The following is a 23971-nucleotide window of genomic DNA, read 5'->3' on the forward strand; positions in this document are numbered from 1 at the left end:
CCATTAAATAACAGTGCTTTCATTTTGGTACTCTGTGATCTTCAGCAACCATGGGGGCTTGCCATTACTCAAAAACCACCGCCTCCCTTAAAAAGCAAGTGTTTCTGTGCTGGGGCTGTGTGGTGGAAATGTGCTGGTGACGGGCTTAAGCCGGCGCACTGCAGAGACTGCAGCGCTTACAAGGCACGCCACGGTTCATCAAGTCCTCATGAGGTACAGGTGTGCTTGTTGTAGACTCAGCAGGAGATTGAGGGACCGAATGCTGCAGAGGCAAACGACAGAATTGCTCCTTCTGTACGACAAAGCTGCCGGAACTGTTGCTATTTTAGTAGTAGAATCGAGTTTCTAAGGAACTGCTTCTATGGCTACAATGTTGACACTTCTGCACTTCCTTCGTCCAAATAAATATGTCTCTGTGTATAGCCACGTCTTGACTCTAGAAGTGAAGGTCCTGTTAAGGGCTTTGAGATGCACTAGAGATGCACTAGAAATGTACAGAAAATGTTGTGGAATACAGCATAAGGAAGCTCCAAAAATAAATAAAGGTGCATTTTGACAGACTGTGGAAACGTTGATACAAGGTGAAATGGATTTGTTTCACCGTCTATAACAAGGAATGACGTTCACCTTCTCGTGATAGGCGTTTAACTTAAAACGAGAATGACAATTGCTACGGAAGGATCGCAATCAGCGTGTGTGTACAGAGGCGTGTTGCTTTGCCAGCGAGTATGCTCTTTGTGTGCTGAATGCAACGTCTGAAAACAGACTTCATGGGCTTTGGTGCCTCTCCTACACTGATTTCTGCTCCAGACTGAGGAGCGAAAGGAAGGAGAAGGGAAATAAGGGCCTTCCATGGAAGGCCCCCAATGTGAAGCATCAGTGAATGCAACAAATAAGACGGTCAAGAGGGGTTGGGTGTGTGTGTGTTTTTGTGTGGTTGTAGTTTCCAACACTACATTATTGCGCTGACTTTGCTTCAGCTCTCTGTCAGGGGACATTTACCACTGGGGTGTAAGGTCGTTGAAAATTTAATTATGATTACACAACCCCCCCCCCCCCCCCGGCTCTGCCCTACACACACACACACAGACACCCCCACACCCACACACAGAAAAGAGTTGATGGTCAGAGGGGAAGGTCAAAAAGGGGATAGAGAGGGTCAGGCAAAAAGTTCCAGACGCTTCGCTGGTCGATTGCGCTGTCAATCAGCCAGTCACCAAGGTGCTGTCTCACAGAAGGCGGGGCTCCAAGGGTTATAAATAGAGCAGGGCCAGTGAGAGAACGAGGACAATTATGAGACACAATCTCAAGGGGCGAGCTACTGTGTCTTTGTGTCTGTGTGCACGTGTGTCTGAGGGCATGGGTGTGCAGTCCCCATTCCTCACAGCACAATCCGAATGTCATGTCTGAAACGAACTGAAATACCTCCATATACCGGTATATGTGCTATATTATATTAAGAAGAATTAAACACAATATACATGGGCTACATGCCTTTTACTGTCTTCCTCCCTTAAAGTGGCCATCGTTTTGTGACACATATTGTCCATCTTACATCCATTGAATCTCAACGATACAGGGACCGCCATCCAAGTGGCACACACACACACACACACACACACACACACACACACACACACACACACACACACACACACACACACACACACACACACACTCCTGGAAACATACATAACTAGTGTTGGCAATTTCAAGGACGCTTCTGAGCCCTCCCCCCCCCCCCCGATGGATGAGATCTAATTATGGCCATTAGCTCAATCTAATTTAGGCTGGAAAATGAAAAGATATTAGCAGCGCCACCACCAGTGATAACCTGAGAGAGAAAAGTTAGGGAAAGCAGATCCCTCTCTCTCTATATATATATATAGAGATTGAGCGAGAGGGTGAGAGAGCAAGGCAAAGACGGAGGGAGAGAGGGGGAGACAGAGACATCCAGATCAAGAGAGAGCCAGACACAGAGAACCGGATGAGAGGAGAAGGAAGGACTAAGAGAAGTGGAGAGAGAGAGAGAGAGAGAGAGAGAGTATGAAGAAGGTCAGAGCTCCAGTGGCCCAAAACACACAAAGTCCCTTCTCTACGTATCAATAGGGTGTCCGACCTCATAGATTAAACACCTGCGTGGCGAGGTGATATTGGAGGGTGGGGGGTGTACGGCTTCCCTGGGGCCCGCATCCAACTTCACTAATTGACTAGTGTTCTAAACCATCTTTAATACGCTACACAATTTTGGAATTTACGTGTGTGTGTACGCATGTGTGGTGTGTGTGTGCACACGTGTGTGTTTGCGTACACGTGTGTGTGTGCTGTGTGAACTGTGTGTGCTGCGTGTGCGTGCGTGCGTGTAGTTGTGTGTTTTTAGGGGTGTGTAGGTATAGCTGTGTGTGTGTGTGTGTGTGTAGGGGTGCGTGTGTTTAAGTGTGTGTGTACAAGTGCGTGTGTAAAAGTGTGTGTGAAGGTGTGTGGGGAGAGGTCTGTGTGTGAGTTTCGGTCTGAGCGTGTGTGTGTGTGTGTGTGTGTGTGTGTCTGCCAGAGACCTCCACACCCGCCGTACGCACAGCCAAGGCGCTCCCTGCCACGCACTGTCTGCGGCCACCAGAGGTAATTGCTTTTTAATTAAGCCCCCAGCACTAATCCAAATGATATTTAGGAGGCACGCCGACCAACGCACGCGCGCAAGACGGGGGGCACGCACGCGCGCACACTATTTTCCATCGTCACTCTCGTTGTCGCCTGCGCTCGCGCGCACACACACACACACACACACACACACACACACACAGATGTTCGGAGATGGAGAAATATGCAATTTAATTTAATTTAATTTCTCGTCGGTCTGCTATAGAAAATGGGGTAGAGGCCAAGAAGCCAGTGAGTCAGATATTAAGTTAGGGCAGAGGTATGAAACCATTACGAGCGTAGCTGATTGGATGTAACAGAGCAGCTGGATGTATATTCACTTCCCAAAAATACACACACACAGAGACACACGCTCACATATATACATACATAAGTACCAATTTAGAAAATTCAAGAGAGCAGTCACCTTGGCGGTGGACAGCTCTTTCTGGGGCTTGTTCATAAGGCCGTTTGATTGCCTCCGCTCCCTCCAATGACAGCCGCAATATGGACCCGTTGATCTCAGTGTGTGTGACACTGTGTGTAATTGATCCCCCCTGAGCAGTCGCTGAAACCATTCAGACTAACTTCATTAGTCCACGCGCACCCTGTCCCCTGCTCGTTGGCACCCCCCACCTTCATCCTCATTATCATCGTCATCACCTCCTGTTTATTCACCACCGTCTCCATCTCTCCTCCTCCCTCTTCCAGCCCCCCCCAACGGCTGTACGATCAACGCTCGCCCCTCGTAACAGAAGCCCTGGTTCTGTCACTCTGCCTTTTCTCCCCGTCTACTCTTCTACAAACCGCAGGCGCATCTCTTCTTATCACCCCAAGAACCGTCTCTCTCTCTCTCTCTCTCTCTCTCTCTCTCTCTCTCCATTCACCAGAACCCCAAGCTCTGTTTCTTTTGCATTCATTTCTTTATCTTTTAACTGTCGTCCCTCAAGAGCTCTTCAAACAATTTTCTTAAGCAACAAAGACAAAAATCAGAAAAAGCCCAACACACTCACGAGTATTGAGTCTAATTTTGCCTTCGCTTGCTGTGCATTCTCTTTGATCTGGCTGGTCCGTGAAAAACAAGCCGCACTGGATTTGTGTGACAGCCCTCAACTGGGCGCGAGCTAGATGGAGGGCTGTCAGTCGCACGCACACACACAAACACCACAACTTTAAGGCGTTCGAGGCAGCGCTAATGTGGAAGCAAAGCATGAGAGAGAGGGAAAACGAGACATCTGGAGCAACAAGAGAAAGAGTGACAGAGAACTGTTTTGTTTTTTCTTTACACAAATAGACTCAAAAGGACATTTTCCGTAAATGTATCTTTTGGCTCTGACAAACAGCTGCTTTGAGTGTGGATGTAGGAGAGAAAAGAGAGAATCTGGGGCAATTCCTTAGTGGTGAAAGTTTCTCCAGGATTGCGAAAAAACAAAAACATGCCAATAATCAGATTCTGATTCTCCCTGATTGATGTGATACACTGTGAATATGAAATGCCTTCCCTTGATCTATCTATGGCACTTCAATGAACTGGATTCGCCTTTTCATTTTTTTTCAACATGCAATAGCGCTTTCATTCCAGTAGTGGCTTTGTACCACCACACTGTGAATGGTAAACTATCTTGCGGTTGGCCACCCGTCACTAACTTACGGGTGGCACAGCGGTTCGAACCTCACAGCAAGAAGGTCCTGGGTTTGAACCTCAGGGGGGGGTAGAAGGGGGGCTGTCTGAGAGGGGTTTGCCCGTTCAACCCTACGGCTCTTATTCATACACACCACAAAAACAAGGAAACGTGCAAGTTAACACTCCTGCCCTGCCCATTACCCAGGAAAGAGCACTACATATTGAGATTCTACCTTGTGGCAGCCCGGGGCTCCTAGCTAGGATGGGTTGAATTCAGAGTGTGTTCCCATGGGATCAATTAGTATAGATACAAAATCTAAATCTAAATCAAATCTGTAGACCGCTTTAGCTGCATCTTTGTATGCATCGTTCTGGATTTGGCTGTTGCGATCGCATCAACATTGTGTTTGTATTAATCAGCATTATAGATTTATAAGGAGTAACATAATGTATCGAACAGAATGAACTCAGACTTAAGGAGGGCCTCTCTGACACACGCACACACACACAAACACACAAACACAAACGCACAGTCACACAGTCAAATGAATGACTCGCTGGGGTGCGATCGATTAGTTCCTGCCCGAGTGTGGTGACAAGCAGAGCCTTTTCAATTTGCTCGTTCAGAGCTGCCAGACTCGGGTCAGGTGGCAAGCGTAAGCAGAAAACTTTTACAATTATTTTCTTTTGGCTCCTAAGTGAAGTTGACGCCATCATTCGCTTTATAGGCACTTAAAACAGTGGTGCACCCAACTGGCGAGACTTGCTAGACTTCCATCTATCTTTGGGAGTGGGACGGAAGGACTACAGCTTGATAAAGAGAAGATGTCCTTTAGACATTGCTTGCATTGGTCCAGTGTTGCTATAAAAACCTTGTAAGGATTTTTTCGCCTGCAAATACAAACAAAAACAAGTAGCCCGCCGATATTGCCCAACAATAAACATCTTATTACATTGCCTGGGATTAATAAAGTGCATCATAGCTTATATCATTTCTATCACATCATCGCATGCCACTGGAATATCGGTCATGTTTATTGCCACACACGCACAGCCACACACACAGACTTTCTCACTCTCTCCAAGTAGAGGTAAGGTTAAGCCATACATAATTCCTGAAGAATTGCCTGAGGCCCGGTCCCTGGAGAAGCATCTCACGGGGAGCATTTGATCAATGTTTCCGCGGCACACAGCACACACATCACACCAAGCTTGCAGAACCCAGGGCCTTCTGCAGAGACTCATCCTGAAGGACAGACCAACAGGCGAACAGACGGATGTTAGATAGATGGGAGGGGGGAGGAGGAGGAGGAGGAGGAGGAGGAGGAGGAGGAGGTGGTGGACGGGATGGGGGCGGGGTTGGAACAGGCAGAGCGCGAGAAAGACCGTTCGGTCGTGCAGAGAGCAGATGATGTCTGAACAGTGGAAGCGCTGAATGTGTGAGTCAGAGCATATGCTTCTCCCCCCGACCCACCCCAAACCCCCTCCCCCCGCGCCATGACACGAGGCAAATGATTCCCCCACTGCCACTGATGAGGAGCAGGAAGGCGCGAGTCAAATCACACACTCTTGCACACTTCCGAGCTGGGATGAGGCTTGAGGAGGACCCTGGATGAGGGCAGAGTGAGAGAGCCCCCGTGGGGGGGTAGGGGGGGAATTGACATCATTTTCCTTGTCTGTGTTGGTTGACTTTAGCGCCTTGACATTCACTGTGGGCCACAGAGGTCAGGATGTACAACAGATACATGCCCAGATTTACAATCTGGACAATGAGTCAGCATTAGTCTACCAACCGTGTGTGTGTGTGTGTGTGTGTGTGTGTGTGTGTGTGTGTGTGTGTGTGTGTGTGTGTGTGTGTGTGTGTGTGTGTGTGTGTGTGTGTGTGTGTGTGTGTGTGTGTGTGTGTGTGTGTGTGTGTGTGTGTGTGTGTGTGTATAAGCAGGCAGGGTGCAGAGCCCAGGGCGGCTCCACAGGGGCTGTGCCCGGGACAGGAATAGGTTTCAGCGGCAAAAACACCAGAAAAAATGCAAACGAACGGTCAGTCCGAACAGGCCGCCACCGTCTCCCCTGTGTGTGAGAGAACAGACAGAGGGCAAAAGAGACTGCAATGCTAAAGACCTTAAGAGGGAAATGGCTAGGTAAACAGATTCTCTCTCTCCCTCTCTCTCTCTCTCTCTCTCCCTCCCTCCCTCCCTCTCTCTCTCCCTCCCTCTCTCTCTCGCTCTCTCCCTCCCTCCCTCTCTCTCTCTCTCTCCCTCTCTCCCTCAGAGAGGACGGGAGAACTGCGGTTTTGGCGTGAAAGCGGGGGTTGTCTGGGGTCGCTCCTGTTGATTGATGGGGCACACATTTAACAGTGTGCATCGTGGTGTATTGATCAACTTGTCGTCACGGTGACCCGGAACGACCAGTCCGGGGGTCAGCACATGACATCATGTATTACATCATGACAACACAGTAGGTCACATAGCAATGGCATTCTGGTCCTGAAAACACACAAACAGGAGCCGAAACATCTGGGCAACAGAGCATGTAAATCTGTATGTGTGTGTTTGGGCGTGTGCGTGTGCATGCAAGTCTGTGTGCGTGTGCATGAGTGTGTTACAGCCTGAGGGCTAAATTGCAGTGGAGCCAGGGTCATTCTCTCTCGATTTAATCATCAACTCTATAATCTACTCATCTGGCCTGCCCGCTTATCCATCACTACAGCCACCTCTCTTGCCTTCTCTCTCTCGCCATCCCTCCCTCTCCTATTCTGAGAATAACTCTCGCCCCTCCCGGCCCATCCTCTCAGTCTCCGGCCCTACCCCAGCCTTGAATGGATTTGCTGATTCCCGCCGTCCCGGCAGTGTGGAGGGAGAGGAGGGCCGGGGGCTCTCAGTCAATATAAAGTGAATCTGATGATAAACCACGCAGGCATTAGCACATTTAAGCAGCATCTTAGTGGTTGGCTGAGAGGGGGAGGGAGCGAGGGAGAGAGCTATTAAAAAGAAAAGGGCTTTTACAGTCCTCCACTGGGTGCCAATGATGAACGGGAAGAGCAAACAGACTCACAGCAAATGCCTGGGATAAACGTACGGATATAACTGTAAAACAAACCCGAAAACTCAATGTCATTGATCACCGCTGACCAGGAGCTAGGAGGGCGAGCGAGCAAAGGAGAGAGAGAGAGAGAGAGAGGAGACGGGATGAACGAGCAAATAGAAACAGATAACGGACGAGAGAGGAAAAATAGGAGATAATGGATGGGCAGAGAGATGGAGAGTGAACACGAGACACAGCGAGCGAGCAAGAGAGAGAACCTAAGTTACTAATGGACCGGTGCACTTTGCACACACACGGGGCCATCGCTGTAACACAGATGTAGACCCTCACATTACTGGCTTCATGAAATTGGTTATTTTATGTGATGTGGGAGAGAGAGAGAGAGAGAGAGAGAGAGAGAGAGAGAGAGAGAGAGAGAGAGAGAGAGAGAGAGAGAGAGAGAGAGAGAGAGTGTGTATAAAGTAGAGCAGGGTGACAGCAGGGTGAGTGAGGAAGATGAGGAGGAGGAGTGGACGGGAGGATTTCTACAAGCATGTATTAACCTACTATCCGTGCAGCCATTTTTAAATGACGCAACCAACAATCTGTCGGGCTTAGTTTCCTCCTTTCCGGCACAGATTTGTGTAATGTCCACTTCTGGAATTCTACAAGAGTGTTTTCAAGAGGTAATCGCCCCGGTAGGCCAAAGTACCCCCCCATTACGACGCACTGGTCCCCCCAGAGCAGCATGTTGCCCGTCTGAGCCAAGAGGAACCAGGAGTGGAGGACGTAGCACCCGGCCCAGCGCCGCTTTGAATGGTCGGCCCTCGAATCCTGCCGGATTGGAGGGTGCCACTCTGAATGGGGTACGTGAGCTGCTATTTGCATTGTAAAGGGGGAGGAAGGGGGAGGAAGGGGAAACGGACAGGTTTTTTTTTTTTTGGATTATCGGTGGGCTTTGTGGTACTTTCTTTTACATGGCCTCCCGAAGCCCTCTCTCGGTAAACGCCGGAACACACTGAATCATTTCATGCTCATGAATGTGTTGCCCTGTAATTTGTCCCCGGCGCACAGCTCATCATAGCGGCCAGCTGCGACATTAGCATCCGAGTGCCTGTGTGTGCATGTGTGTGTGCCCGACTGCGACAAAGTGACCGTGCCCATCGTGTGTGTGTGTGTGTGTGTCTGTTTGTGTGTGCAACTGTGTACAAAAGGGTGTGCAGTTCGGACATGACGCTATTAAATGAACCTGTAACCAATTCATCTGAGCCTGCCTGGGACTGAGTGAGGAGTGAGGGGTGAGCGCATGAGGGGGAGAGGGGGTGCGTAGGCAGGGGGTCCGCACCTGTGGCCCTCAGAGGTACTGACAACAACGGGCCGATGACCCGTTGTAGGAGACCACGAGGTCTGATTACCGAGCTCCTGCACCTGGAGCTGGAAGAGAGCTGTGAGAGTTTGTGAGTTTGTGTGTATTTATATGTGTGTATGAGAGTGAGTGAGTGCATGAGTGAGTGAGTGAGTGAGTGAGCGAGTGAGACAGTGTGTTTATATGGGTTTGAGTATACAGTATGTGTAAGAGTGTGTGAGTGAGTGAGTAAGCGAGCAATGAGTGAGTGTGTTTGTTTTTATTTATTTGTAAGTCGGTTGATCAGACATACACTCGGGATGATAAAATACCTCTACGCACAGACTGCCCTAAAATGCAGTAAAATGTTAACTGTTAGAAGGTCTGCTTTTTACCTGGCAGTCTGTAAAAATAGACTAGATTTGACCCACATGGTCAAATCTAGCTGGCATTGGCTTGTGGCAGGTGTTGTTTTTTTACCATGAACACACATACACTTCTTTCAGGTAGAGATGGAGGACGGTGGCCGTGGGGGATTGTTAAGAAGCACAGTAGCATCCTCCGGAGACTCTCCAGCAGCATCTCTGTAAACCGGGTCAGACCACGTCCGCACACACACACACGCACCTCCGTCCAGACAAACCATGTACGTCACCACGAGGACACCAGATACACAGTGGGACCCTAAATACGTCACCTTGAGCAAACAAAACACAAACTCAAAATGTGAAATGCAAATGATTTAGAGGACCATGGGTTGCGAGTCTGGGAATCAAGGATGCGAGGAAAAGGAAGGAGTAGTTTCAGGGATGTCAAAGATCGAGACAAAGAATCTGCGCAGACACAGACACACATGAGCACACACACACACACAAAAGGACACAAACACAGGAGAACACACACACAGACGAATGACGCACGCTGAGGTAAAGAAAATAAATTCAAAAACAGCCCGTGGGAAGGTAAACATAAGCACAGGTGCGGTAGGGGGAGCTGCGAGCGCGTGATGGGAGGCAGAATTTCCCTGGATGGCGCGACACCTCATTAACCACCGCCGCACGGAGCTCAGGGAAGCGCTGGCATCCGGGCCCCCATTCACCCCCCCGCCCCCCCTCATTCCAGTACCTTCCGGGAAATGAAAAGGGCTTTGAGTGGCAGCAGCCAGCTCAGACTCTGCATTATATATCTAAAAAGGTATATATCCACATGTATAGGGTATGGAGTAGACAGTGTAGGTAACTCAATATAGTTTGAAAAGTAGAGGGCAGAGTTGAGCCTCTCACGACCCACATGACGTTGGATCGGAATTGGGGAAAGTGACAGGTGGTGTTTCAGCATTCTAAAACCCTGGGAGTCATGGTGACATGGAGGAACTCAGGTGCTGCGCTGACAGGTCAGCCTACCCTGCACTGTCTCATACGAGGAGTGGGGAACGGTGAAGCCACATCACATGTCACTCACCGACTCCAGCCATATGAGCTGTTTGAATTGAGGTTGAAATACACACACACAGACACACACACACACACACACACACGAAGCATGTGCTAATGAAGGGTGACACACAGATAATTAGCTAGCACCGGTCTCACACACACACACACACAGACACACACACACACACCAATATTTTCCTTTTATAAGGAATTGTGTTGTGATTGTGGTGATATAATCGATGTATCCCAATATGAACCATCAGTGATAGTGATTCAGTCGTTGAATCTCAATACGAACCATCAAAGATAGTGATTCAGTCGTTGAATCACAATATGAACCATCAGTGATTGTGATTCAGTCGTTGAATCTCAATACGAACCATCAAAGATAGTGATTCAGTCGATTTGAAACATCAGCGATAGTGATTTGACAGACAAACGATGCCAAATACCATCGGTCTCCAACTAAAGTAACAACCCATCATCAGCGCCAGGACTCTGTTGTTAAACGGAGGGCAGGAGGGGAAGCCTGAGCTTATATCCCACATCTCAACCTCAATGAACCGGGAAACTCAATAAAGTCAGGTCAAAGCGCTGTGGGTTTCCCCTACCTTAGCCCAGAGACCTCACACCAGACCGGTGCTCTTTTCACCATGAGCAGAGTACTACAACAGTTGTGATTTTCAGAAAGAAAACTTTGACTTTTCTAAATAACCGCTCTTGGGTTCAATTAAAGTAAACATAAAGAAGGCAGCTCGGGGCGGGGAGCTGCATCATGTTATCGCTAATCGTTGCGAGATGAGGGCGGTGAGGTATGACCCCTGGCGGGGGGGGTGCACGCCAACCCCAGTCCCCCATGGGGGTGAGTGAATGCAGATGCGATCCAAGGAAAAGAGGGAAAAGCAGAAGAAAGAACACGGGGGTGCAGGCGGGGGTAATGGAGTGCGGAATGACCGATGCCCCCTGCTGTGCGTCGGAAGGGACCCGCATTCAAATATACCACCCGCTCCCCCGCCAGGCAGCGGAGGCACGACGCCAGAAAACAGCCTCATCTGGTGGGAGCCTGCCACATAGAATGTTTAGTTCTACATGACGAGGTTACAGGAGAAGTGTGGGGGAGAAAGGAAAACCGAAAGAGGAAACTGCAATGCTTTGTCAATGGAGTGATTGGGCATTCTTGCAGGATGATAGAAAAATGATGCGTGTGTGTAGGTGTGTGTGTGTATATGTATGTATGTGTGTAGGTGTGTGTATGTATGTGTGTATGTATGTACGTATGTATGTATGTATGTCTGTAGGTGTGTGTATGTATGTATGTATGTATGTATGTATGTATGTATGTGTGTAGGTTTGTGTGTGTATGTGTGTATGTGTGTATGTATGTATGTATGTATGTATGTATGTATGTATGTATGTATGTATGTATGTATGTATGTGTGTGTGTGTGTGTATGTATGTATGTATGTATGTGTGTGTATGTATGTATGTATGTTTGTATGTGTGTAGGTGTGTGTATGTATGTATGTATGTGTGTAGGTGTGTGTATGTATGTATGTTTGTGTGTAGGTGTGTGTATGTTTGTGTGTAGGTGTGTGTGTGTGTGTGTGTGTGTGTGTGTGTGTGTGTGTGTGTGTGTGTGTGTGTGTGTGTGTGTGTGTGTGTGTATGCATGCGCGCGCGTGTGTGCGTGCGTGCGTGCGAATTTATGTGTATGTGTATGTGTGCGGTTGAGAGAACAGTGCCTCACATGTGACCCTGGTTAACACCAGCCCCACTGAGATGGATGAAGCTGGCATGAAGCACTAGCAGGTTAGACAAGCCTACAAGCCAACACCAGCAGCTCATTATCAATTCACTCCGTCAACAACAACATTCACATCACATGTATAATCCATTTCAAGCATTGTGGAAAAAATGTTTCTCGCCCCCTAATGGAAAAGTAGGCTACTAATAATACATTTTGTGTATATTGTAGGGTGTATCGTTTTTTAATTCATTCCAAAGCACAATGCTCAATATACACTCAGCATTGTAACCAACAACCTTGTATTTGTCAATCTGCATTTCAGTGGGAAGCACTGTACTGTACGAATAACTTCTTACTATAAAAAAATCCATGAAAGGAGAACTACCACAAAACCTTTTCTTCACCTCGCCACTTTCTTACAATAAAAAAGAGAAAAGTCATGAGCTGTATGGCGAAACAACGGAAGCACAAACAGAAGGAGCAAAAACACACAAACAAACACACACACACACACACCACATCAACACAACCACAAACCACAATAGCAATGCACAGCGGGACTAATAAGAATGTCACCACGGCCGTGTCACACAGAAGCATATTGTGAAGACTAGGGCACTGAACACAACATCAGCAGAGAGAGACTTCCTTGACTACCAAAATGTTCAAAAGCCTGGAAATCAGAACTAGGTTTAAAAAAAGCACGGAGAGGGAAAACAAAGACGAGATCTACGGTACAGACAGTTCAATGTGGAATTGAAACAGCACAATGAGAGTGAAAAGGACGTGAATATGCTTTGCAAAGTACACTGTATTCAATCTTAAGTGAAGGTTTCTTGAACAATCAGAAAGTAAACGGCGGAGAGCGAGAATGGAGGAGAACAACTGTGACTCCTCAATACGATCCAAAGCGAGACAAGTCCATTCAAAGAACCAAAACCAAAAAACAACAAAAACGACCCAAGCTAAAACGACATAAACTCAAACACACACATTCGTCCCCCACTGGTGCGAATGAACGGAGGACATCCACCAAATCAGCCATGAACCCATCCGGGGCAGAAGAATGATAAAAAAATAGATCCCCCCCGCCCCCATCACTCGTGGGAGCTACACGTCTCCCCACGTACCTTGCAGAGTTTCTGGTAGCGCGGCGAGGAGATGGCCATCCTCTGCAGCCTGTGTAGGAAGACCACCACTTTCTGGAGAGAGGTCCGGACCATGGCCATCATCTTAAGACTGCCACGGGTCTGCAGCAGCCGGCTTCTCCTCCACATGCTAGGACAGCCCTGCCCCGCGCATACTGCTCTCTCCCTGCGCTCCCACTACGGCTCGAACAGCCCCCCCCCCTCCCTCCCTCCTCCCTCCCTCTCTCTATCTATCCAACCCACCCGTCTCTCTCTCTCTCTCTCTGCTTACCTCCCCTCAGCAAGTGGTCCAATTCCCAGCCAAGCTGATGCGATGAGCGCACACACACACACAGAATAACACACACACGCTCTTTCGCATGCGTATGAACCAGTTCTCTCGCGCCTTGAAGGGTAAAAGAAAAGGAAAAGCTCAGAGCGGCATGCCCCGCCGCCTACTCAGACCATTACGCACACGGACGGACACACACACACAAATAAACAAAGACACAGCAGGTACTCACACTACCAGGATAAAAACACACACAACATACACATGCTAAATCACACACACACCAGAAGCTGCGTTCGGCACCGGCTCTCATGCGTGCACATGTGGATGCTACCGCGCAATAGGCAGACGCGACGAGATGGGGGACACTCACGTTCTCCTCCACGCAGACATTCACACACCATGGAAGAAGGAAACGGAGAGAGAGAGACAGAGAGTGAGAGAGAGAGCGAGAGCGAGCCTCGGACGTCCCTAAAAAGGGGCTGAAGGGGACTGAAGAAGATGAATAGAAGATGTCTGCGTGAGAGAGCAGGACAAAAAGAGAGAGAGAGTAAAGGATCGGCAGAGCACAGAGGACAGGCGGGTGGAACAGACAGAGTTGGTGACGAAAAAAAAATATATAGGGTATGGAGTAGACAGTGTGGGTAAATCAATTCTCTCACACACAGAGAAGGAGAGAGAGACAGAGAGAGAGAGATGGAGAGACACAGAGAGCCAGACGGAGACAAGGACAGACACAGAGAGGGACAGACACAGAGAGAGACGCAGAGCCAGACAGAGACAAGGACAGACACAGAGAGGGACAGACACAGAGAGAGACACAGAGACAGAGAGAGACAGAGTGTGGGAAGCTTGTGCATTGTTGTGGAAGGTGAATGGCATTCACTGAGTGACCAAGGAGGTCCAAAAAGGATAGAGATAAAGTGAAAGAAATAGGCTCTCCCTGGAGGAGAGAAACAATGTGACAATGTACAATGAAGCCCCTTTCACACACAGTGCCAGGTTAATTACTGGGATAGTGATTTTCACTATTCATACATTCAGCTAGGTTCAGGACGACTCCCGTCTTTCTCCGTTTCCCACAAAAAAGTGCCAGAATAGATAGTATAGCCACTCCAGCAGATCCCGGTAACTCTCCATGCCAGCCACCATAAAACCTGGGGACTGAGAGGAGCTCCCTTAATCTGGAACCTGTCAGGTTTCCAGCCATTATTTAAAAAGGAGCTTGTTTGCAAACCAATGAAGCTGCATTGATATCGGTATCGGCTCAGCAGAGTAGCATTGGCCGAGTTATGATGAAAAGTTGCCAATAAAAAAGAAATCCTCAGCGGAGTCCATGTGTCGTATGTCCAGTTCGGTCATTATTTTCCCTCATTAAATATTCAATAGCTTTCAATCCCATGTGTTTTTGTTCATTATTATTTCTAATGCCTGAAGGGGAAAGGGTCCTTTAACACCAGACGTGTTGCGAATAAAAAAGGCTAAATGGATATTCCAATAACAATCCCGCCGGTAAAAATGAAAGATGGACTATCCAACAACATGGCCTTGGGAAGACGATCATATCCATGTTTTTAGATGATTCAATTATACTGCAGTTTTACTTCCAATCCAAGGGTAAATTTGTGTAGCGAATGGCAGTTTACTGATGAGGGGGATTAAGTTAAATGGGTGTGCATTCTTTAATACATTCATGATTTCTCCCCCAATAATAGCTGCTGAAAAACTATTTTCATTAGCCGCAAAGCAAATTTGCTGCATTTCCGAAAAATATTGTGCCGGCAAAAATGGTAAAATGAACGATTTACTATTCAACTACATGGCCTTGTAGAGACGAGCTTATCCATGTTTATAGATGATTCAATTATAGTGGAGTTTTACTTGCAATCCAAGTGTAAATTTGTGTAGCGAACGGCAGTTTGTGGATATGATGGATTATTTTAAATGGGTGTGCATGCTATAATACATCCATGATTTGGAGATGTTCGTTTATGTTGTTGTTTCACTGTTCGATAACTAAAAGTTTGCCATCACTCTTTTGGAGAAAATGAAACTGCGCAATACAACTGCACGACTTCATGTCATCATAAGCAACCTATTGTCACGTCCCACAGTGCAAGTAAACATTAGCTCGCAGCACCGACTGCTACCTAGATAAATGATCAATCCTTATCATAGATATTTCGATAAGTATAGGTCTATTAATGTAGTTCAACACTATGGATCCAATAAGAGTATACCGTGTGTTGAAACAGATATAAATAGGCTGTTAAGTCCTTTAACATATACATTGGCCATGGTGACTATAACAAAAGCTCCTGATTGTGATTGGTTGAGCGAATGATTTGATTTATTCACTGGCCTTAATTAAAAGAATGTCGCTGTTCTGCTAAACGGAAATCAGGTCGCATGTGTACGCTCCCATTCAGCATCATGATTTGTATTTATTTTATGCACGAGTACGATGCAAAGCCTATTCACTCTGCATCCCTCAGCTTCTGAGGGATACTTGCAAAAAAAAAAAAAAGTGTGCAGATGTCATTCAAATTGATTAATATCGGGCTCTATTTTAATGTGAGAAACCAAACGGGCGTTGTTTGGTCCTGTTAGAGTGAGCGTCGCTCCTGGCTCCACTCCATCCCCACTTATTGCCAATACCCTAAAGTAGAGACTCTGTAGCGTTACATTTGAACCTCTGGATTGCCTGGGAGCAGTGGAGCAAAACAGTGCCTTCCCACAGTTTCCCCTCCTAATGCTATGCCTCACACAGTGCGCACTGTGGGGGGGGCACACGTCACATAGGGCTTAGACTCGGCTTTACGTCAGAGAGAGTCAGCTGCAACACTGCGAGTGTTAAACTAATATATTACTAAGAAACCAGCGCTCTGCATACAATTTCTCTGAGCAAATTTGCACGTTAACGTTTTTCCACAGAGCTTACCGAAATTAATCTGTATTTACTTGGTCCTCGAGCAGTCGCCCACATGCACTCACACACCCACACACACACACACACACACACACACACACTTCGCATTGATGGGCTGATGAGCTGGATAAAGTGCAGTGTTTAAACAAGGCTTAACTGGATACAGGTCTCCAGTGTGAGTCAATACAGTGACTGGCCCTGTGTTGAGCGAGTAGTGTAAAACCACTTTCCTGGGGAGACGTTAGGCTCTGAATCAGAGGTGAATGCAGGCGTACGGCCGGCTTGGTAGCATCACAACCCCTTCCACGGCTGTTTGATGTCATCATAGCGTTAAACCATACATAGCGTTACGTCATAGCGTTACATCACCCATAGGAGGCGAAGGCCTAGACATGCTGCTATGCCTTTTTCACTGCGCCATTTACACTGTCTTCATGCTGTGTGCGTGTCTGTATCATGTGTGTTCCATATGTATGTGTGTTCTTAGTGTGTGAGTGTGTGAGTGCACAGTGTGTGTGTGCCGCTTATTGGAGATGTGGTATGGGCAGGCTGGGCTCTGAGCGGGTCGGTCCGCATCACAGAGGCCGCTGCTGCAGAGATCACCAGCACCGCAGCCTTTAGCGTTCGCCTGGACGGCGCGCGCCCGCCGGCAGACACATTAATAATGGATCTACTTTGCAGCTCTTGGCCTCCTCAAAAACAATCACAAGCCTACTTTAATTGACAAAAGGGTTGTTTCGGTTTGTAAAGTACTAAAAACAACCAAGCGGACATCTATGGAGGACTTGGCAGACTCCACTACACATTAGCATGCGGCGTGTCTCCTTTGGGCACTTGTGATTGCAGCATCGCTACAATACACAGTCGTTTACCAAAAGAATCACTGTTGACAGTTAATCAAGAGTCCATTATGTCAGCTTTACCGAAATTGAGCTGAAATCTCACTTCACCCATAACGCTTCTGAGAGACACTCGGCATACCGTCATGGTCCCTAAATGATTGGTTAATTCAACCGCCGAAGACACAGCTAACAATGCTTCTTTTCCCCCATTCTTTTGTTTGCTCCGAGACAGGGGAAGGGTGAGCGCACACACAACACAAGACCTTTCATATTCATGTGAGGACACAAAATGTCCCCGCCCCGCCGGTCCCGCGCGTCCACGAGGCGTTGACCGTGCGGATCCGACAAAAGGTCGGGTCGATGCCGCGTCTACGGCCCAAAGACATACAGAGCTGCGCGGCCCAGTGTGTCATCCACACAAGATGGATAACGGAGATTTGTCTGAGGGATTCAGGGCGGTGGGGAAGGGTGAAAGGGAGGGGGGGGGGGGGGTGGGCCTTTTCAGCGGCAGCGGGCTGTGACGAAGGGATGAACGCGTACCTCGACGTTTTGGATCAAAATGTCCCGTACAAGGAAAGGATAATGTGTGCCAACGGTTCCCTTGGGTGAGCGCTGTGCAAATGACAAGCCAGCTTAAAAAGGACAGACGACAGCAACACACACACACACACACACACACACACACACACAGAATTCCAAATCAGTGTGAGGCACAGGGGGAATCAACAGCCTCCTGCTAGCCGTGGATAGGAGAACACGCGTGCACATGCACACGTGTGTTGGCGTGCTCTGGCGCACTTGAGCCTCTTTAATTGTGCGCCAACCCGCTAAACTGCTTGTCTTCCAAACAAAGCATGTGCTAATGAAGGGTGACACACAGTTAATTAGCTAGCACCTGTCTCACTCTCACACACACACACACACGCACACGCGCTCCTGAGCCGCGGAGTCGTCTGCCTACCTCGTGCTGTGCTCGGAGCTCCTTCAGGTGGGCGCGGTCCTGGGAGAGCTCCTCCCTCTGCGAGGCGTCGGCCAGGACGTTGGCGGTGGTCTCCGCCTCCTGGAGCCACTTGAGGAAGGCCTCCAGCTCCCGGAGGGACCCCTGCAGGCCCTTCAGCTCACAGTCCAGCTGGGCCTGCCGGTCGCTCGCCCTGTCCATGAGAACGCCCAGTGACACCAGTCATGTTGGATCCATCTTACGTTGAATACGCATATCTCTCTGTGTGTGTGTGTGTGTGTGTGTGTGTGTGTGTGTGTGTGTGTGTGTGTGTGTGTGTGTGTGTGTGTGTGTGTGTCTCTATATGTATCTGTATCTGTGTGTATGTGTCTGTTTGTGTGTCTTCTTTTGACAGACCTGTTGTTGATGCCGTTCCAGGCGGCGTTGTGTTTGTCCGCGACCTCTTTGATCCGCCTGGTGTCGTCGATGGAATACTCCCGGAGCAGCTGATTGGACAGATCGTTGAAGCTTGCCACGCTGGCCTGGCTTCGACCCAGGTCCTGCAGGAAGGCCTGAGAGAGAGAGAGAGAGAGAGAGAGAGAGAGAGAGAGAGAGAGAGAGAGAGAGAGAGAGAGAGAGAGAGAGAGAGAGAGAGAGAGAGAGAGAGAGAGAGAGAGAGAGAGAGAGAGAGAGAGAGAGAGAGAGAGACATAGAGTGATCACAGTGAGTGTTTCCCATTATACGACTAGTTGTTTAATTCCTATTCTTTTGCCTTTTGTTACGCGTGTTATCTGCTTTCTGAGCGGCCAATTAGCCACTGAGGATATTGATGTTCTTGTAACGAGACACCCAACTGACATTCAATTAAATTCAGTCTCTTCTAAGTGCCAGACAAATTTTTACCCTTTCTTTACTGCGCCAGTAGTCTGGTCTGACTTTTATATATATATTTAACCTTTATCTTTTCCCGCACGTCTATTGAAAACATAATTTAACTTTGTCAGCTGGGCTGACGAATTCTTAAAAAGTTCATCTCTAAGGATTTAAGATGTTCTCAAATGAAGATGGGAGGCCATATATCTTCCAACAGATGACAATTCCAACTATCCAGGAGTGGTAGGGGCAGGAATCTCAACGCGGAGCAGATCAAGTATTCTCATGAACACAGCTGCCCTCTAGTGTTCAGAGGCTGTCATTGCGACACGGCGCCAACGGTGATGAAGCAGAATTGGCAGTTCGCTGAGTACGGCTTCACAATTTAACATGATGAACGACCAGCAGGAAACTCATGTGGGTTTATTAGCAGCCGCTAGGATGAATTGTGGACGCGTGTAATTCGATCTTCCCCAAAGGACAAGGCTGATGCAATTCTATTATTTTTTTCCTTATTGCCCACATCCCAAAAATCGAATCAAACCAAATTCATTCCATAGACACTAATATGGCTTAATGCCGCTTCACACATTTTCTTTACGGAAAAAAATTATGATTTGATTGATTAACCATTGTTGACCATCATTTGAACATCTGTTTCATCCTAACTAATGCAACAGCTCTCTTTTATAAGAATAAACTACCTAACCATTCACATTTAAGAAAACATGTGTTTTTAAGTTTATAATAACCACACTAGGACATAGTGTGTAGGGTTTTTAATTTTTATTGATACAGTTTCTCTTTTTTATAAGATACCACCAATGAGGAGGTACATTCATACATCTACGGTACATTTGGACGGGTCACTGTACCTTATTATCGGTCAGCTGTTTGGTCAGTGACTCCCTGGAGTGCTGCAGCAGGCTATGGTAGCGGCCCTCGTTGTGACCAATCACAGACGCCACCTCCAGTCTCTGCTCCTCCCACTGGTCGCTGTGGCCAATCATGTTGTCCAGCTGCCGGAGCCTGGCCTCCACACCGTGCTGTGTGCCGTCCCACTGGCTACGCACCTTCTCCACTATGGTGGGGTGGGAAGAGAGACAGAGACAGAGAGAGAGAGATGGAGAGAGACAGAGACAGAGAGAGAGAGACGGAGAGACAGAGAGACAGACACAGAGAGAGAGACAGACGGACAGAAATAGAGTCAAAGAGAGAGTTAGTTAATGAAAGAGCGAGATAGACAAGATATAGACACACAGAAAGTCAAAGAGACAGAGACAGTGGGAGACAGATATATTGACATAGACAGCCAGACAGAAAAAAAAGAGCAAGAGACAAGAGATTGACAAAGAAAGGACGAAAGTGACAGAAAGCGAGAGGCAGATATAGAGACATAGTAAGACAGCGAGGTAGAAAGAGAGAGAGAGAGAGAGAGAGAGAGAGAGAGAGAGACAGACAGAGACAGAGAGACACACAGAGACACAGACAGAGAGACAGAGACAGAGACACAGACAGACAGACAGACAGACAGACAGACAGACAGACAGAGAGAGAGAGAGAGAGAGAGAGAGAGAGAGAGACCTGGTCATGCATAATGAATACAAAGTGAAAACACAGACGGTTGAGAATTGCTTTAAGGTTGAGTCAGTTGGAAATCCAATCCAATTACATGGCAACTATTCAGAAATCAAATTAAAAATAGAGGTGACGGAGGAAATGACGGCCGAACTGTGCTGTAATGCCAATCATAAACCACCCCCCCGCTAGAGGACCCATGCTGGCAGGATGGCGTCAATGCAGGCGCTCATACGTTTCTCAGTGATGGACGTGCGCACGTCCAGATTGGAGGTCTTGTTCTTGATGTTCTGTGCCAGGGTGAAGATGTCCTCCAGCTGTGGATGGCGCTGCTCCAAGTCGCTCTTGGTCACCTGCAGGGTAGACGCACACGCACACTCGAAAAGATGTCCGTGACATTAAACACAAACACTTCGTTGATGGTTCAAGTTTCCATAATAAAAACTGGTCACGACACGCACGCACGTAATGAAGGCATACGTTCTGAGCTCCTACACTTCTTTGCGTCCTCACTCGGGGTTCGCATTTCACTGACAAAACCTCCTAACCCCTTGAAGCCCCCCCCGGCCCCCCTAAACCACCAGCCACCCCACCTGCAGGCGGCGGATGGTGGCCCGGATCTCCTCCGTGTCGCCCACGGTCACGATGTTGGACTTGAGCATCTGGCTGATGAGCAGCAGCCAGTCGGCCAGCTCCGTGGCGGTCACGTTCAGGTCGGTGGGCGCCACCGTGTCCACGCCGTGGGGCGGGGCCTGGTGGCGGGGGCCCTCGCCCGCCAGGACGGCCATCTGCACCGCCGACGGGACCGAGGACACTGGGGGGTTGGAATATCCATATATTTGTTGTCATTATATAAACATTGTGATTGTACGATGTTTGAATGATGTGGGCTCCTTAATGCCCACATTAAATGAAGAGGTAACTTAATGTAAATGTATTTTATTATTTTCTACTATTTGCAAAGGCGTTGCCTTTTTTCACTGAAGATATTGAATGTTTGTCATTCAGGCAACATAAAAAGTTATTTCCCAAGTTTGTTGAAATGACCCTAGAAATTGTCCAAAATGGCCCCGAATCACATTAAATGGGGGGGGGCTTGCTAGACAATTTAATTTCCTATGGGTCTACAGGGGTAAGATAAGAAAGGCCAAGGAAGCCAGCCATGCAGGGCTGCTATCCACAGGATGTCTGAGTGCGAGGGGCCTTTGTTTGAGCTGCTGTTAAAGGAACCAGCAGGGGTGTGGATCAGATCTACACGCGGGCGTGTCTGTCTGCCCAGATGGATGATGGATAGATCAGCCTACCAGTGGGTACGGTCCGCTGGGTCGGCTGGCAGGTTGATCTATCGTATGGGTATGACAGCAATGTACCTCATCGAAGTAAAACATTAACTATTTACTGTTGACACCTCTCTAAAGTTTAGAAGGGACATACTGGGACGTTGTAAGGTAAGGCTAGACTTAAATAGGGCCCTTTAAGCTACACTCTAGATTTCTGCCAGCCATCAAACAGGAAGTGGGGGAGGAAGTACGGTGTACCGAGCTGCTGGTGCTGGACCATGCTGTGATGCTGCATCCAAGCTGAGCTGGGGGGCGGAGCCTGGAGGGACTCCCGCAGCCGCACGTCCAGAGCCTTCCAATCAGAAGCCAGCTGCTCCACCTTGATCTGTGCATTCCAGGGAGACATTGAAAGCACACGGGTTCAACTCAACCCCTTTGTGGAACCAATGAGTGGCAGTACGCCCTGTAAGTGGCAGGGCTGACTGCCCCGAGATGCCCGACCGCCATGTGGCAGGAAGCCACATGAAACAATAGCTCAGGCATTGTATTTCTGCACACTACAGGTGTGCAAAACCTTTCTCTGATTCATGGGTGGAAGTGTTTTACTGGAGAGAACGCCACGAGCTGGAGTCTAATGAAAGCCCGTGCAGCGACTCGCTTAAAGTGAATCTTTAATTAAGGTACATCTGCCAGAGGAAAAGAAAGCAATTACCCTAATGAATTCCTTGACTCATGCGCTACAAATTTGCATTACATATCGACAAGTTATGTTCCTATGGCAACGGGGACCTTTTCTTGAGGCAGGAGCTGCTGTCGCCGCTGCAGCTCTATGGAGCGAGCCAACAGGTCTTCCAGGTCTCTCTTCCGCCCCTTCATAGAGGTCTCTAGCTCCTGACACACCGAACACACACACACAAAGAAGGTTGGTGCATGCCCATGTTGTGTCTCTAATGTGTGTGCACGTGCATGTGTGCGTGTACGTGAATGCGTGGTGTGTGTGTGTGTTTTCAATAACACAGCAGGCACAAGGCTTGCATTCAAGGTGCTGCGCAATAAATTTCGAATATTGTTTAAAGTCTGCAACATTCCAAGAGTTGGGAGTTCTTGGTGTGTGTGTGTGTGAGAGCAAGCCCCTGCTGGCTGCCTCCAGTCAACAGACAAGGAGGAGGGAGGGGTGGGGAGGGCGGGTTACCTGCGCCTGGACGGGGCTGACGCCTCGGGCCGCGATGGTCTGGTGCGTGACCTGGACCCAGTCCGTCAGGCGGTTCATGCGGTCCTGGAAGACCGCGTGGCCTTGCATGTTAGTCTCCACCTCCCCGGCCTTGTCCATCAAATCACGGGTCACCTGAGAGGAGACGGTCGACGGAACAAAATAGAATCATCCTTTCAACGCCACCGCAGGCAAATCCATATACCGTCGGCCCAGAGCGCCACAAAGGGCTTACGGACTGCACAGGCACCCCCTGCCGCCCACCTTGCTCCAGCTGAGGTTGATGGCCCTCAGCTTGGCGACGTGCATGTCCCTCTCCTGGGGGCCCATGATGGGATTGGCCAGGATGGGAGGACCTTGCTTGTTGAGCCAGGCCAGGCTCTCGTTCTGCGCGTCCATCTCCTCAGCCAGGGCCTGAAGCGGGGGGAAGACGCACCGAGACACTGAGAGGCAGATTCAGGCTTCAAAAGCTGAGGACTTGTTACGAAAAGGAGTCACCACAGAAACGAGCGAGGATGTGGAGAAATGGTAACAACAACAGAGATGTAAGAGGATGGAATAGTGTGAAGAAAGGTTCAAATGTATTATAAATGCCAAAAGAGAAAAATATATGTATGTCTTTTTATCGTTCATTCGTCCTCATCAATGTTTTTGACTTTGTTTTCCGATTCTTGCGTGTTTAGTCAACACACCTCAACTGATCTGATCTGCATTCAGAGAGCAGAAGGGCTTTTGATCCCAAAAATCATGAAATATAAATAAGAATAAATAATAGAAATCCCGCTTTCTTTCAGTTCCAACATTAAAGGTTGGAAAAGCCTGACACTGAGGGCCAACCACAAAGAGAATAAGAACAATAAAAGCACTGTACGAGACCACGATGACAGCAGTATCACAAGGCTCCACTGAGACACAAGGCTACTGAAGCCCAAAATACACCGCCGGCGGACGGTGTGTGTCAAAACAGCCGCCCCGTATTCTTTTCTATATTCAACCCCCACACTGGTGACGGTTAGGCGTGCGCCAGTGCTCGTCATCGCCACGCTACCCTTCACGCCCCTGTCCTGTTGCACTGCGTCGCCGCCCCTGAAAAG

At 48.4% G+C, this 23971-nt stretch overlaps 1 protein-coding gene across 6 annotated transcripts in view; it reads right to left on the bottom strand.

Moving 5' to 3' along the window:
* utrn (utrophin) overlaps window positions 1-23971 on the bottom strand; it is a 181373-nt gene that overhangs the window by 95695 nt on the left and 61707 nt on the right. For 5 of the 6 annotated variants that reach the window (XM_079753662.1, XM_079753661.1, XM_079753663.1 and 2 more), the window contains 9 exons: window positions 23142-23291; window positions 22860-23012; window positions 22457-22558; window positions 21926-22052; window positions 20981-21201; window positions 20623-20740; window positions 19685-19890; window positions 18354-18508; window positions 17961-18150 (listed from right to left, as the gene is read on the bottom strand). In XM_079753662.1, coding sequence (XP_079609788.1) covers window positions 17961-18150; window positions 18354-18508; window positions 19685-19890; window positions 20623-20740; window positions 20981-21201; window positions 21926-22052; window positions 22457-22558; window positions 22860-23012; window positions 23142-23291 — 1422 coding nt within the window. The remainder of the gene's footprint in view (window positions 1-17960; window positions 18151-18353; window positions 18509-19684; window positions 19891-20622; window positions 20741-20980; window positions 21202-21925; window positions 22053-22456; window positions 22559-22859; window positions 23013-23141; window positions 23292-23971) is intronic. The other variant, XM_079753665.1, reaches the window with a different exon arrangement.

This window comes from Pollachius pollachius, assembly GCF_949987615.1.
Source record: "Pollachius pollachius genome assembly, chromosome: 16".
Lineage (NCBI taxonomy): Eukaryota > Metazoa > Chordata > Actinopteri > Gadiformes > Gadidae > Pollachius > Pollachius pollachius.